At 38.4% G+C, this 14,899-nt stretch overlaps 1 protein-coding gene across 11 annotated transcripts in view; it reads right to left on the reverse strand.

The window, feature by feature from the left end:
- Positions 1–14,899, reverse strand: part of Pias2 (protein inhibitor of activated STAT 2) — an 80,687-nt gene that overhangs the window by 33,225 nt on the left and 32,563 nt on the right. For all 11 annotated transcript variants that reach the window (XM_027397933.2, XM_027397941.2, XM_027397934.2 and 8 more), the window contains 3 exons: positions 10,563–10,647; positions 4,070–4,120; positions 3,868–3,958 (listed from right to left, as the gene is read on the reverse strand). In XM_027397933.2, coding sequence (XP_027253734.1) covers positions 3,868–3,958; positions 4,070–4,120; positions 10,563–10,647 — 227 coding nt within the window. The remainder of the gene's footprint in view (positions 1–3,867; positions 3,959–4,069; positions 4,121–10,562; positions 10,648–14,899) is intronic.

Raw genomic sequence — 14,899 nt, forward strand, 5'->3', positions numbered from 1 at the left:
CTGCAGAAGCAAGAAGAACCTGAGTTGAGCCAAGTACTGAAATCTGGAACTACAGTTACATGCCACTGTGAGTTGCCCTATGTGAATGCTGAACACTAAACTCAGGTCTTCTGTCACATCATCAAATACTCTTAAACACTGGGTTTGAATTTTTAGATACCAGTATTTCATAGGGAATGTTGTGTCTTTTCTATGGTACCACATCATGAAGCAAATGAAAGCTACTTGTCCCATTTTCCCTGATTCATGACATCAATCCAAGGACTTCACTCTTTACAATAAGATTTCCCATCAAGGGAGAAATCTCACCCCTAAGTTGCTTTTATCAGGGTGTTTTATAACAGCAACAAGAAAAGAAACTAAGACTGTTGGTGAGTTTCAGGTTCAGCAAGATACTATCTCAAAGAATTAAGAGGGAGAATAAGGGAAGACATCCCAATGTCAACTTTTGGCACATGTACACTCACACACAAACTTAAAAATTAAAACATGTAGCCAGTTCAGTAGATAAAACACTTGCTGAACAAATATAAAGACCAGAGTTCTGGTCCCAGAACACAGGGGAAAACCAGGATGGCATGCCAGCCTCCTATAATCCCAACAATAGAGGACAGACAAGATTCCCAGAGCAAACTGGATAGCTAGACTAGCTAGGAAATGGTGAACTCTGGGTTCAGTTAGATAGCCTGCTTCCAAACATAAAGTGGAGAATGATCAAAATACCACCCAATATTAATGTCAGGCCTCTACATGCATGCACAAACATCAGCCTGAACACATGCCAACATGTGAATACAAAATACTATATACATGCACACGACATATACATTTAAAAATGAAATAATCTTAAAGTGTGCAAGATAAAGCTGCTTTTATCACTTACTTGATTATGTGGGAGTCCAAGCACACACTACTGTCAAAGCAATTAATATTTCCTATTCCATTTACTTTGTAAATGCAATATAGTAGCCATCTGCAATGGGTCCACAATGACTGTATATTATAATAGATTCACACATGTAAGGTCTTATGCTAGGTCAAAGACAAGTTATATTCAGATTTACCATTGGAAATTTCATAATCCAATTAAGATTATCCCTGCAGGATCTGTTTTCAGCAAATTGAGATCACAGGCAAGATGAGTCAAATCTTTTGTGGCCTATTAATGGTCTTTACAATTGGATTAAGGTCCCGCATCTATATACAGAGCTCAATTCAACCCCTAAAGATCCACTGTATCTTTCTTGAGACTGTAGTATACTTTTATGATTGTCATGAACCTCAGAATCCTGCTAAGTGCAAATACAGACACTATGTTTCATTATCCTAGTGACTAGTAATTGGGGACCAATAGGTACTTTGAAGTTTTCTGTCAACTGCATGGAGCTTATGTCATCTGTTCTCTACAGTTTCCCAAGCATGGTGGCACAGCTCTAATCCTGGAGCTCAGGAAACAGGAGGTGGATGGTAACTAGGACAACCTGGTCCACATAACAAGTATCAGGCCAACCAGATCTCAAAATAAGGAGGAAAAGATTTTCATGAAGTTTGTGGACTTGATGCAGAACACCAAGCGCCTTGCTGCTTCTGTCTCTGAAATATGTCTTAGTCTTTTCTCCCAATAATCATACTCTTCCTCTTCACAAGCACCCTAGCTCAAGGGTGAATGCCAGAGAACCCCTATCTTCACAGACAGTCTAATTAATGTAGGGAGTTAGGGGTCTTTGGAGCTTTAGGGCAGACACTAGTACTCAAATATCTCATTCTCATTGTTGCCAAATGTCTGGAAGAGTAACAGAGACCTATCATAATGAAGTTACAGACCTCATCCATTAAAATAATGGTACTGACTGGGCCATTTAAAGTTTTGTGAAACTTAGAGATACACTGTATAGGTATCATAGTTACTATAAAAATGTTAACAAGTTTAGGAGGATCTGATACACCGCAAACTCCATCAATGGCACAGTCATATCACACAGGATAGGTTTAAAGTGAGTCTGTAAACACATAAAAAGAGCCTCCACAGTTTTATCTTTCTCCTAGGATAGTAAAAGAGGTAAACAACAAGAGTCTAATGAATCTTAGCACACACTAAGCAGTAAAAAATAAACGTGAGGGGGAAAATATCACATAAAGTATGCATAGAATTACCCTATGATTTGTGATTTTGCCAGACTACCTTTGTCAAACATCCAACCACCCAATTTGGCATTCTTCAGCTCAAAGTAGAGGTGCTTCCTCTCCGGTTCAGATGTTTGTGCAATACACTCAGAAAAAGACAGCTCTTGTGACTCTTACTGCAGAAGGTTAGAAATCTGAGAGGCAAAATGTCCTATTGGGCTTTTCAGTCTCATAATGTAGCCCAGACTAGCACTGAACCTTAGATCTTCTGCCTCAGCCTTCCACATGTCAGGATTCCAGGTGTGTTCCCATGCTCCACTCACATGGCTTCTGAACTTGAACATGTACAGATCATCCAAGGTAAGCAATCCTCCTGATCATATGAACCCATACCCTTTTGTTCTCAAAGGACTATTTCAGACTTCACAGTCTCTCAAGCATCTTTTAGAAAAAGTCAGTGAGTGGTACAGCAGTGCTTAAGCTCTATAAAATTTATTGGGCATGCCAGTAAATGAATTCATCAGGTAAAGGAGCTTGCCATATAAGACTGGTCATCAGAGTTCAATCCCTAGGACCCATAAAAATGGAGAGAACTCAGTCCTCAAAACTGTCATCTGACTTTCATGTGTTCACCATGGCACTCCTATGCATCCGTGTGTGTGTGTGTGTGTGTGTGTGTGTGTGTGTGTGTGTGTGTGTGTATATGTGTGTGTATATGTGTGTGTGTGTGTGTGTGCGCGCGCGCGCGCGCGCGCGCGCGTGCACTCTCGTAAATAAAATTTCAAGGGACAAGTAATTTTTCAGGTTTCTAAGCCCCATAGCTTATTAATTAATAAAACAAATGACATTCCTAGCAACTACAGAATTTCTTGGTGAAAGGGGGTAGCCTGTATCGTGAACAGTTATAAGCACTTGGTTCTTGGAGAAACTAGATTCCTGAACTGCACTATGTGACTTGTTCAGCTGCTCAAAGGTATTGCTCACATAATCATTCAAAGTCAAGTCTCAAGCCTAGCAAGACTGCCAAATAGCTTCCCTGTCTCTAACAGCTGCTTTTGCTGAAAGGGCAACATGGAATATCAGTGGAGTCACACAGCACTACAATCACACAAATATACACCTCTATTTGTAGTACTCAATACAGGCTTCTCCCCTGCTCCTGAATAACAATATTGTTAGCTTTCTACACAACCATACCAATTTAGTGATGTATTACAGGCCACAGTAGTAACTAAAATACAGTACAGTTCAACAACTGAAATGCTATTTTAAGACATAAGGATTTGAAGATTCCAGTAATCTCAAGCCAGAAATCAGCTATATATGTTTACACTGTATATATTCCAGAAGTTGCTTCACTGTTAGACAACAAGCTGGGACCCCAAGTACGTGCATCATCAAGGACAAGCTTACAATCCTGGATTTGGTTGCTATTTCTGCTCTCCTTGATAGAATCTACAGGCTAAACCCAGCTAATTCAGAAATATATCATGTTTTGTAAGCTCAAGTGCCCAAGTTCAGCTGTTAGATATGATCCAAGAGCCAATCAAAACTTCCTTGAATTCTAGAATATAAAGTTTCAGGCTCATCCTTTGTATCTTCCTTAGGCCCCAAATCAGCCATTTATTTATCCAAGGAGTTACATGCACCTCCCTAGAGATGGCTAGAATTATCATTCAGTACCAAGTTGTCACTATTTATACTAAACCTACACAAAAATCTCGTGAACAGATAGCAACTTACAGGCAAAGGAAAGAGTTTCCCATTTACTTTTATACACAAACTATTGGGATAGTTATCTTCTTGAGGACAACTGGTCTCTGCCAAGCAAAGTCTGTATTTAAAAAAAAGAAAAAGAAAAATACAAAGAATTGTTAGGGTTCCAAACCATGCTTACATATTTTAAAACTCCAATGGATAGAACTTAAAAAATTATCAAACTCACCGAAGCTGAACTTGGACTGTATAATCTCTCCTGCCACCTGGCAAAAAATCCCTATTGGCAAGGGGGGAAAAAAGGTTACAAACATACAATAAGAATTCACATAACAGCGGCTGAGGACATGACTCAGTAGATAATGGTTCAGATCCCAAGCACTCATGTTAAAGGTGGGGTGCTGTTTTTACAGTGAGCAACTAAACCCTGCCACCCTGCAGGGGGAAGGATTTACAGACAGGAAATCCATGATTGCATGCCCAGCCAGACTAACTAGAATAACAAGTTCCAGGCTCACAGAGAGACCCTGGCTCAATGAACTAGATAGAAACAACAGAGGAAGGTAACTTCTGGCCACCACTCAAGATTGCCATCATTGAGTTCACAGGTGTGCACACACACAATTTTTTAAATGTAAAATGACACTAACCAAACAGTGCAATAATTATAACCTCTACTTACTACAGTTCTAGTCATTATTCATATCAGTTTTGAGGTATATTTTTCAGTTTGAAGAAACTTTGGTGATACAATATTTGCTTTAACACATAACAAATTTAGTTAACATGGGGTTCTGAAGTTTACTAATCTACATGCTTAGTTGTCCTTCACTTTGACTGAACATTCTAACCACTTGGAAACTTCTTTAATATAAAGTTTCATTCATCAGATAATTCTTATTGGTTTGAGTATAGTCCCACAGTTTTTAGAGATACATAGGTGATTCAAACAAAGCAGTAAAACTAATACCTACAGGTCCAACACAATAATAAGGGTAATTTCATAACCATGTATCAAACTATAGACACAGAATCGTTTATTATTTCTGTATTATTATCAGAATGGAGTCTACACTTTACACTTAAGAACTGTTATATTTTAGGAGATGATTAAATATGCAGAATATCAGGTCTTGTCCCAGACCTAAAATTAAGAACCTGTATTTTAACAAGATCTCCAGGGATTGGAGGGAGGACTCAGTGGTTAACAGTATAAACTGCTCTTCCAATGGACTCAACTCAATTCCTAGCACCTTTATCAGATGGCTCACAACCACCTAAAGATCCAACTCCAGAGAATCCAACTCCCCTGGCCTCCACTGGCACCTGCACACACACCTGCACACAATTAAGAAAAAAAACAAAATAAAACAAGACCTCCAGGTGACATGTACGCACATTACAATTCAAGAAGTTTCCTTGATGAGTGTCTTAGGGTTACTGTTGCTGAGATGAAACAGCACGACCAAAAGGGAAAGAAGGGGTTTATTTGGTTTAATGGCATCATAGTCCATTGAGAGAAGTCAAGGCAGAAACCAAACTGGGCAGGAACCCGAAGGCAGGAGCTGATGCATAGTCCAGGCAAGCATGTCATTAATTAGGAAAATGCCTTACAATATTACCCACAGCCCAATCTCATGGAGGCATTTTCTCAATTAAGATTCCCTCCTCTCGGGTTGGAGAGATGGCTCAGAAGTTAAGAGCACCGACTGCTCTTCCAGAGGTCCTGAGTTCAATTCCCAGCAACCACATGGTGGCTCACAACAATCTGTAGTGAGATCTGGTGCCCTCTTCTGGTGTGCAGATATACATGGAAGCAGAATGTTGTATACATTAAACAACAACAACAAAAAAAAAATCCCTCCTCTCTCAGATGATTCTATCTTGTGTCAAGCTGACAAAAAAAAAAAAAAAAAACTAGCCAGTACACATGGTGGGTGGTGTGTGCCTGTACCCCAACACAGAGGTATGAAGACCAGGAACATAAGGTTATCCTTAGCTAACCTATATGACACCCTGTCTCAAAAGAACACTTTTTAAATTCAATATATAAAATCTGATAAAAATGCAGTATCACTCTTAACCATTATTCTAAGCACTGGACTGTAGCGGGAAAACGTTACAGAGTCGTCCTACCTTAAGAAGCACTCTAGCCTTCACCCTGTGCACTATTTCTTTATTGTGTAGCTCCCTGGAAGGGACAGCAGTAACTAACTTAACTCTCCAGTCCCAAATTTTCTGACCTTTGGCAAATTAGTCAACTTTCTGTGTTCAGTTTCTTTATGTGTTAAAGAGAGAAAATGAATATATCTACTTCATCAAGTTACTGTGATGATTAAACACAGTAACTCAAATGCCTGGGTTTAAGATGTGCACAAGTATAAGCAGCTAGCGTTTCTGTCCCTGCTGCTTCCCTTTCTTCCAGTAACCTACATCCTTCTCAAGCATTTCTTCAAAATAGCCCAATATCCTAAATATTACTGACCCCTTCTAAGCAATTCTTCATTAAATTGTTTAAATATTCCATTTATTCGAGTCAAGCAATTCAGTATGGTTCCTGGAGCTTCAAAGATAAATGAAATATAGTATTTTCCTTAAGGATTTATGCTAGTAGTAGATACAACCAAAACAAAATGTGACAATTCCTACAGGAAAAAAAAAAGGGGGGGGGTTCCTAATTTGTTTTCAAAGTTGAAGTTACTTGCCACAATCAAATTAGAACACAGGAGAGTACAATAGTAATTCTCTTTCTGTTTAGTGCTTCCATGAGTACGAGTTTTCTCAACTAGAGACAGATTAGAACTTTGCTAGGCTGAGGAGCATAACTTGAAAGAGAAATGCCAAGAGGTGAGCCCAGAAAGGCAGAAAGTGCACAGCTGCTAAAGAAGACTGAGAGGAGACAAGAAGCAAAACTCCAGAAAAGAGAAGGAGGATGTAAACAGCAGGCAACAGGAGCTGCCAGACAACAATGTCTGAATTCAACAAAAAGTCCTATGGCACAGGCTTTTAAGCACCAAAGGTAGAAAACAAAGCAAAAACAGATTTTAAGATTACATGGTCACTGGGGGCTAGAGAGCTAAGGTAGCTCACAACAATTTACAACTCTGGGCACATACAGGCATACACACACACATTACTCAGTAAAGCTTTCTAAGGCACCAAGATTAACAGTGATCTCCTGTCTCCTCACAGCGACTCATCAGCCATGACTAAATGAGTTATTTTTTAATGTAACAATTTACAGTGCCAATGCATATTTTATTTAAATAATTTGGCTCATTAACAAGATTGTAATCCACCTTTAATACCACCATTTATGAGGCAGGGGCAGGTAGATTTCTGTGAGTTCAAGGTCAGCCTGATCTAGAGTATGTTATAGGACAGCCAGGGTTACATGAAGAAAACCCTAACTCAAAAAACAAAACAAACAACAACAACAAAATAAGACTGCAACCAGTTGTGTAAAGTGATGTCATTTCATTTCTCACATTGTACCTAGCAATCACTTAGTGCTGACCGTAAGCAAAGATTTATCACTAAGTAACAGATTAATGATACATTTTTATATAAATTATAATTTACTTCTTTCTTTTTGACTTAGTAATTTCTCAAGACTGTTACAAACCAGTTTATTTATGAAAACATTACCCTGTATAAGATTTTTTTTTTTAAGATATGTAATTTTGGGCAATGGTGGCACACACCTTTAATCCCAGCACTTGGGAGGCAGATGCAGACGGATCTTTGCTAGTTTCAGGCCATCCTGGTCTACAAAGCGAGTTCTAGGACACCCAAGACTGTTACACAGAGAAACCCTGTCTTGGAAAAAAAAAAAAAAAGGCAAACAAACAAAAAATTCATGATATATAATCTGGCTATACTCACTTAGAAGCTTGACAATGCACACTTCCATAATAAATATTGAAATGTCTGTAAATACATATAATATGCTAAGTACAGAATTTCCCAAAGTTACTTACTACAATATCCTTTCTGCCTTAACATCTCACAGAAACATCCTTTAAGGAAGAGGTGAAAAAAGAAGAGCTGTCATTTGATTTCAAATCCTCCCTCTGCTTTTCACTATAGTCCCGGGACATAATGTAACCTGTAAGAAAGCAGCTTTAAGGGCTGCTAGGGTTGCTCAGCAGAGCAGCACTTGCTTAGTCATGTCTGACGTTCCCTAGTGCCACAAAGGAAATAAAAAGAGTATGAGTAATATATTAACAGCAAAAAATGATGTCTGCCTATCTTTATCCCACTTTTAGAAAAGATTATTTAATAATTCTATGAGTGTTTTGCCTGCACTTACGTAGTATGCTGTTTGTGTGCATGTCTGGAACCAACAGAGGCTAGAAGAGGGCACCAGAACCCTGGAACTGGAATTACAGCCAGCTGTGAACCTGGTGAGAGCTAGGAACCAATCCTGGGTTCTCTGCAAGTACAGCAAGTGCTCTGAACCACTGAGACATCTCTCCAGCACCTGTAAAATGAGTCCCTCTTTAACCGGAAGTGATCATACTGCAGACTTTCCCTCTTCCCTTTTCACCTCTTAAATATGTTTTACAGAGTAATAAAATGACCTGAGTTTCTTCTTTACACCTAAGTTAAATGCCACTGGACCTCCTCTTCTCCATCCCAAAATGACAACTGTTTGGGGTATCTATTATTTAGTTCAGTTTTACCTTGAACTGTTCTGGGTTTTGTGGTTTTGTTTGTGATCTTAGTTAGGTTATCTATTGTATTGATAAACATCATGACCATAACAATCTGGGGAGGAAAGGGTTTATTTCAGCTTACAACTCTTAGGTAACAACAGTCAACTGCTGAGGAAGTCAGGGCATGAACTCATCAGGGCAAGAACCTGGAGATAGGAGGCGATGCAGAGGCCAGAGAGATACTGTTTACTTGCTTATTCAGCTTGCTTTCTTATAGATCCCAGAACACCATCCAGAGAACTGGCTGTTCTGAATCAGTCAACAAACAAGATAATGCACTGCAGATGTGGAGGTTTGAGTGAGAACAGTCCCACAGGCTCCAGTTTGAATTCTTGGTCACGAGTTAGAAGAACTATTTGGGAAGGATTAGGAGGTGTGGTGCTGTCAGAGTAGGTGTGGCCTGTTGGGGGAGGTGTGTCTCTAGGGGTAGTCTTAGAGGCTTCAAAAGCCCAGGCCAGGCCCAAAGTCTGTTTCTCCCTCTCTTCCACCCCCACTCTCTCTGCCTATAAATCAGGCTATCAGTTTCTGCTCCAATGACTGCCTACTTCCCACCATGATGATCATTGACTAACCCTTTGAAACTATAAACAAGCTCCCAACTAAATGCTTCCTTTTATGAGCTACCTTGGTTATGGTGTTTCATCACAGAAACAGAACACTAAGACAGCAGGCTTGCCCTTAGGCCAATCTAGTGGGGGCATTTGGTAAATTTAAGTTCCCTTATCCAAAATGACTCTAGTCTGTGTCAAGTTGACATAAAGATAGCCAGTACTTTTCTTTTAAAGATAAGGTGTCAGTATGTAGACCAGGTTGGCCTTCAACTCACAGAGATCTGTGTCTTAAGTGCTGGGATTAAAAACAAATGCCACCATGCCCAAGCCCAGCTTTTGTTCTCACCCCAGAGTCATTAATGTTATTCACATTTAGTCTCAGAAATGTTTGTTCATAGCTGCTTTATCTTTGGGCTACTATCAAATCCATTTTTACTTTGAATCTCAGAGAGCTTAAGTTGGCCTTGAATTTCTGATCCTCCTGCCTCTACCTCTGGAGCAGGAGGATCACAGGCATGCCACCACACCCAATTTTCACACTTTCTTTTATTATGTTGCCCTATTTGAAATAAAATTTTCCTTTGAAATATTGATGGTGACAGGAACCCTTGCCCAGCACACAGAAAGAGGGCTAGGGTTTGATTCCAAGTATCAGAAAAACAAACAAATGTATTGGCAAATGTTACTAAAAAATAATTCAAAGATGCTTGATGTTTAATTCAAAGGTTGTAACTTTTTCTAATATATAGTGTTTGCTACTTAACTAAACTTATTCCAATTGGGCCTGGCAGCAGGGATCAGTGGCAAAGGAACTTGATACTAAGCCTGATCTGAGTTTAATCCCTGAAGTCACATAACAGAAGAGAACTAATTGAATTCCTGATATTCTCTGACATCACACTTGCACCATGGCAGCATTTCTCTCCTCTCTCTCCTCTCTCTCTCCTCTCTCTCTCCTCTCTTGAGAGTGCGCGCGCGCGCGCGCGCGCGTGCGCGCGCGACACACACACACACACACACACACACACACACACACACACACACACACACGAAAAAAATGTGTAAAAAACAAAAACAAAAAATAGTTGAACTTTAAAAGATTGAACTGTGAGCCCCCAAAGTTTATACATGGAAGCCTTAACCCACAATGCGATTGTATTTGTAACTGCCTTTACAGATGCAATTAAAGTTCTTAAAGGAATCCCTAAGCTAAAAGACACGGTGTCATGTTTCATAGAGGGATGCATTGCAACACAAAAGTCATGTGTGACATAAGGCCTAAGGAAAAGCTTCTGAAGTACCAAAATCTCAATACCTCAATCTTTGATAGAACTCTCCAGAATTTTGAGAATAAGTTTCTCTTTAAGTCAACCAGTCTATCATATGTTGTTATAACTCAAGATGAAACACACATAACCCTTAAGGAAAAATATATATGAAATGTTCCTCTTACCTTGATATGCATATCTCTCTAACTTGCTGGGGTGTCAAAGCAAAAATAAAAAACTTCTCTTGAAACCGTTGAATACTGCTTTGAACTGAGAAGGCAAAAAAAAAAAAAAAAAAAAAAAAAAAAAAAAATTCAGTACAAATAAACACCTGCAATAACCAGAACCTTTTGAGAAAGTATTTGCTAAACCTAGAAATATACACACTCTAAACTCCAGTGTTTCGTGAGACTGCATTCATACTCAATTCTGAGTAGTTAGCCAAGTGACTCTATTTTAAATACTTAAATCATTCAATATTCTAAAACATTGACTATATTGTGATGTCAGAATACAATGAAACCACTCAGGATGACATTTCACTCTGGATTATCTCATGTCAGAAACATTCACTTGCAGTAATGCAATCCAAAAAACAGATGTTTTTAGAATATTTGTTGTTTCTTTATTTCAGCACTTTTATTTCAGAGCATACAAAAGAAAATCCAAATTTTCAGAACTTTACATAAATCTGGTAAATAGTAACGATTACTTTTAAAAGACTACCTAGTTAAAAATGATTAGCTGGTAAAGTCATCCTGTCCAACTACAATTATTAAAAGCTGAAGTGTACTGATAATGTCACGAAGCACTGTAACACATTAATACTGATGAATTATTTAATGATGTTCTAATATTCATTATAGGCATGGTGGCACAGGCCTGTAATCTTATCACTCACGAGGCTGAGGCAAGGGGATCATGAGTTCAGAACCACCCTGGGCTACATAAGGAGTTCAATGCTACAGAGGCCCTGTCTCAAAAAGTAACAGAGCCCACTGACACAGAGAGAGAAAGAATAAACCATAAAATACTGCAACATCACCCAAGACCAAGCAAAAGTAACTTCTGTATGTTATTGCTATAATTATCCCAGATCATGAACAAGATAATAACTAAATGTCTAATGTCAAAAAGCCCTCTTTGTCAGTCACACCAAACAAAGAAAAATATTAACTCTTTGAGTAAAAAGTATGGTCAACTTTATTGCAGAATTATGACTCATAGAAATAAAACCCTAATTCATATTGTCTCAGACTATGTCTAAAATGAGGAGAGGGGCTATTTAAGATGAACTACACATTACATGATAATTATAGACATCAAACAAAGTCTGCGCACTGCCATAGCTCCTACTTGCTCTTCATTCCTTCCTCCTTGTATGGTTTCCACTTGTCTCTACTAATAGTTAAGTTCACCCATGACTATGAGATATTATACAATAACCCACATTTTAAGATTATAAATGACACGAAGTGGTTAGGGGCTATAGCTCAGCACTAGAATCACTGTCTAAGATGCACAAGACCCTAAACCTAATCACAGCACAAACCACGCAAACAAGTGAACACATACAGTTTTTAATCTTAATTAATAGCAGGAGCACTGGGTTTCTCTAGCCAAGTACAGTATGCCCAAAAAAGAAGCCACACACAACACACACACACACACACACACACACACACACACACACACACACACACACACACACACACACACACACACTCCAAATACCTTTTCTCTCAGTTAATATGGGAACACTTTTCTTGACTTTTTATAAGCCAAATGTGAAACACATGTGAAAGCCTTCTGAAAACAGAAAATATACAGGCATATATCTGGAGGGAGGAGAGGGGACTGGAAAGATGGTTCACCAGCTAGGGGTGCTAGATGTTCTTACAGAGAACCAAAGTTAAACTTTGAACACACAGATCCTGTGGCTAGCATCTCCCCGTAAATCCAGCTCCAGAAGGCCCAACATCTACTTTGGATTTTGAAGATAAATACACACATGTACCAAAAAAAAAATTAAAATTTGGGCCAGGCATGATGGCACACACCTTGATACTAGCACTCAGAAGGCAGAAGCAAACAGATCTCTGTGACTTCAAGGCCAGCCTGTAATACATGGCAATTACCAAGTTAGCCAGGGCTACATAGTGAGATTGTCTCAAAATAAGTAGAATAAATGAAATATTTCAAGGAAAAAGAGCTCTAGTCTAATACATGCATTTTGCCACCTATTTGATAATAATGACTCTGGTTTAGTAAAACATTTAGGTAAAAAGTTAGCATTTTAACATACCTTGTTAAATACTGCAAATAAAATATGAAGTCTGTTAAGCCATCCCCTTCATTCCCTGAAGTATTATATTAACATCCTGTAATAGGCTTTTACTTTGGTCACTGTTGCTCTCTAAAAGTTGTACTCAGGTTGGGAGTGGTTTATAATGAGATGTAACAATTAGTCTCAATGGGAGCTGGAAAGATGGCTAACTGGTTAAGAACACAAGCCACTCTTCCAAAGAACTGGGGTTAAAATTCCAGCTCTTCCAAAGAACTAGGGTTAAATTCCCTGCACCTACACAGAGTTTCAACCATCTGTAACTACAATTCCAGGAGATCCTATGGTCTCTTCTGGCCACCATGAGCAACAGGCATGCATGTGGTACACAGACATATAAAGACAATTATATGCATTAAACTTTTTTAATTTTAAAGTTTGGCAGGTAGATTTTTAGCTCAGTTTAACTAATCTCATAATTAATAAAGTTAATAATGAGTAAGATAATTTATTATGCTGCATCATCTAAGACTGTGCTTGGTTTCCATCCCCCATCAATCAATGCACTATCATCTAAGAATAGTCTTCTTTTATTCCTTATTACATTGTATCTCTTAATCAAAAGTAAATGGGTGCTAGAAAGAAGTGGGAAGGTCCTCCTAAAATTCAACATTAAAAACCAATGTAACCCAATTCAAACAAGTCAAAAGATTTGAAAAGACATCTCTCCAAACAATATGCATAATGACTAATAATCACATTAAAAGTTCTCAGTTTCTCTCATAATTAGAGAAATACAAGTGTAAACTCCAATTCAGTACTACTTTATACCCACTGGGTTGGCTACAATACAAAATAAAGCATTTCCCTCCAAAACCAAAACATTTTGGCAAGGATGTGGAGAAATTTTCATGCAAATGTCTGAGTTCATGGCATTTTAAGATAGTGCAGCTGTTATATGGTAGTTGCTTAAAAATTAAAAACAATTACCATGTGATCCAACAATTCTACATTGGATAGAGATATTTATAGTCATGTTTTCAGAAGTATTATTCACAATAGCTAAAATGTAAAAGCAACCCAGTGTCTACAGGGAGACAAGTGGATAAGCAAAAGTCAGTATTATACAAGTGTTTTTGACCCACTGAGGCATATTGCTTTCCCTATAATATTAATTTTCAAAACAAAAAGTTTAAACAAGCAAGTTTTCATATAAAAAATCTCAAAGATAATGTAGTTTTTACGGTGGATGAACATCATTATATTACATATATCTGTATGTGTACCACACACAATCAGAAAACAACTTGTACAAGTCAGACCTCTTCTACCGTGTGGGTTGTAGGCATCTAGGCTCAGGTTATACGACTCCACAGCAGACAACTTTTACTCACTGAGCCACCTGACTGTCCGCAATGCCCCCTATGTTTTAATAGCATTAATAATGCCCAGAAGTTCAATGAGTTTCTTGCTCTTCTTGAAGAATTTAAACTACTAAAACATAAATAAATGAAACAAAGAGTAAAAGAGACCAAGTAGCCATCTTGGCCTGTCAGCAATCAGGCCATCATAAGCCCATTAACCAGCCCTGTCTCACAATTTCATCCTGAGTCACCAAAGATATACTGTGCCACCCACATACACAATAATAGAAATGGTAAAAAATCATAAAGTTTATCAAACACTCTTTCCCACCTTAGAAAAAAATGTATAAGGTTTATTTTTTAAGATTAATTCTTTTAAGTGTGTGTATATGCTTGTATGTGGGTACAAGGGTGGGCAGATTCCTGAAGCTGTAGTACAGCTACTGTGAGCCACCATGATACAGGCGCTGGAAACTGACCTGGAACTTCTGCAAGAGTAGTACTTACTGTTACCCCAAGAGGTTTATTTGTTAGGAAAGAAGCTTAACAGTACATTAAACAAAAACTAGGACTCTGTGTCTAATGTGATAGAGACATTAAGGTCTTAAGTCTATTCCCTTCATTCAATAGCAATTTGAGTCCTTAAGACATAAAAAGGCAAAAAACAAAACAAACAAAAAAAGAGTTAAGATAAGCTCTATATTGGATTTTCATACCCATCTCTATCCCTCTGCTACACATATACAACTCTTAAAGGTTAGAAGAGCTGGGTAGTGGTAGAGCACACCTTTAATCCCAGCATTCAGGAGGTAGAGGCAGGCAGATCTCTGAGTTCAAGGCCAGCCTGATCTAAAGTGAATTCCAGGACAGGATC

The sequence above is a fragment of the Cricetulus griseus genome, chromosome 2, assembly GCF_003668045.3.
Source record: "Cricetulus griseus strain 17A/GY chromosome 2, alternate assembly CriGri-PICRH-1.0, whole genome shotgun sequence".
Classification (NCBI taxonomy): domain Eukaryota; kingdom Metazoa; phylum Chordata; class Mammalia; order Rodentia; family Cricetidae; genus Cricetulus; species Cricetulus griseus.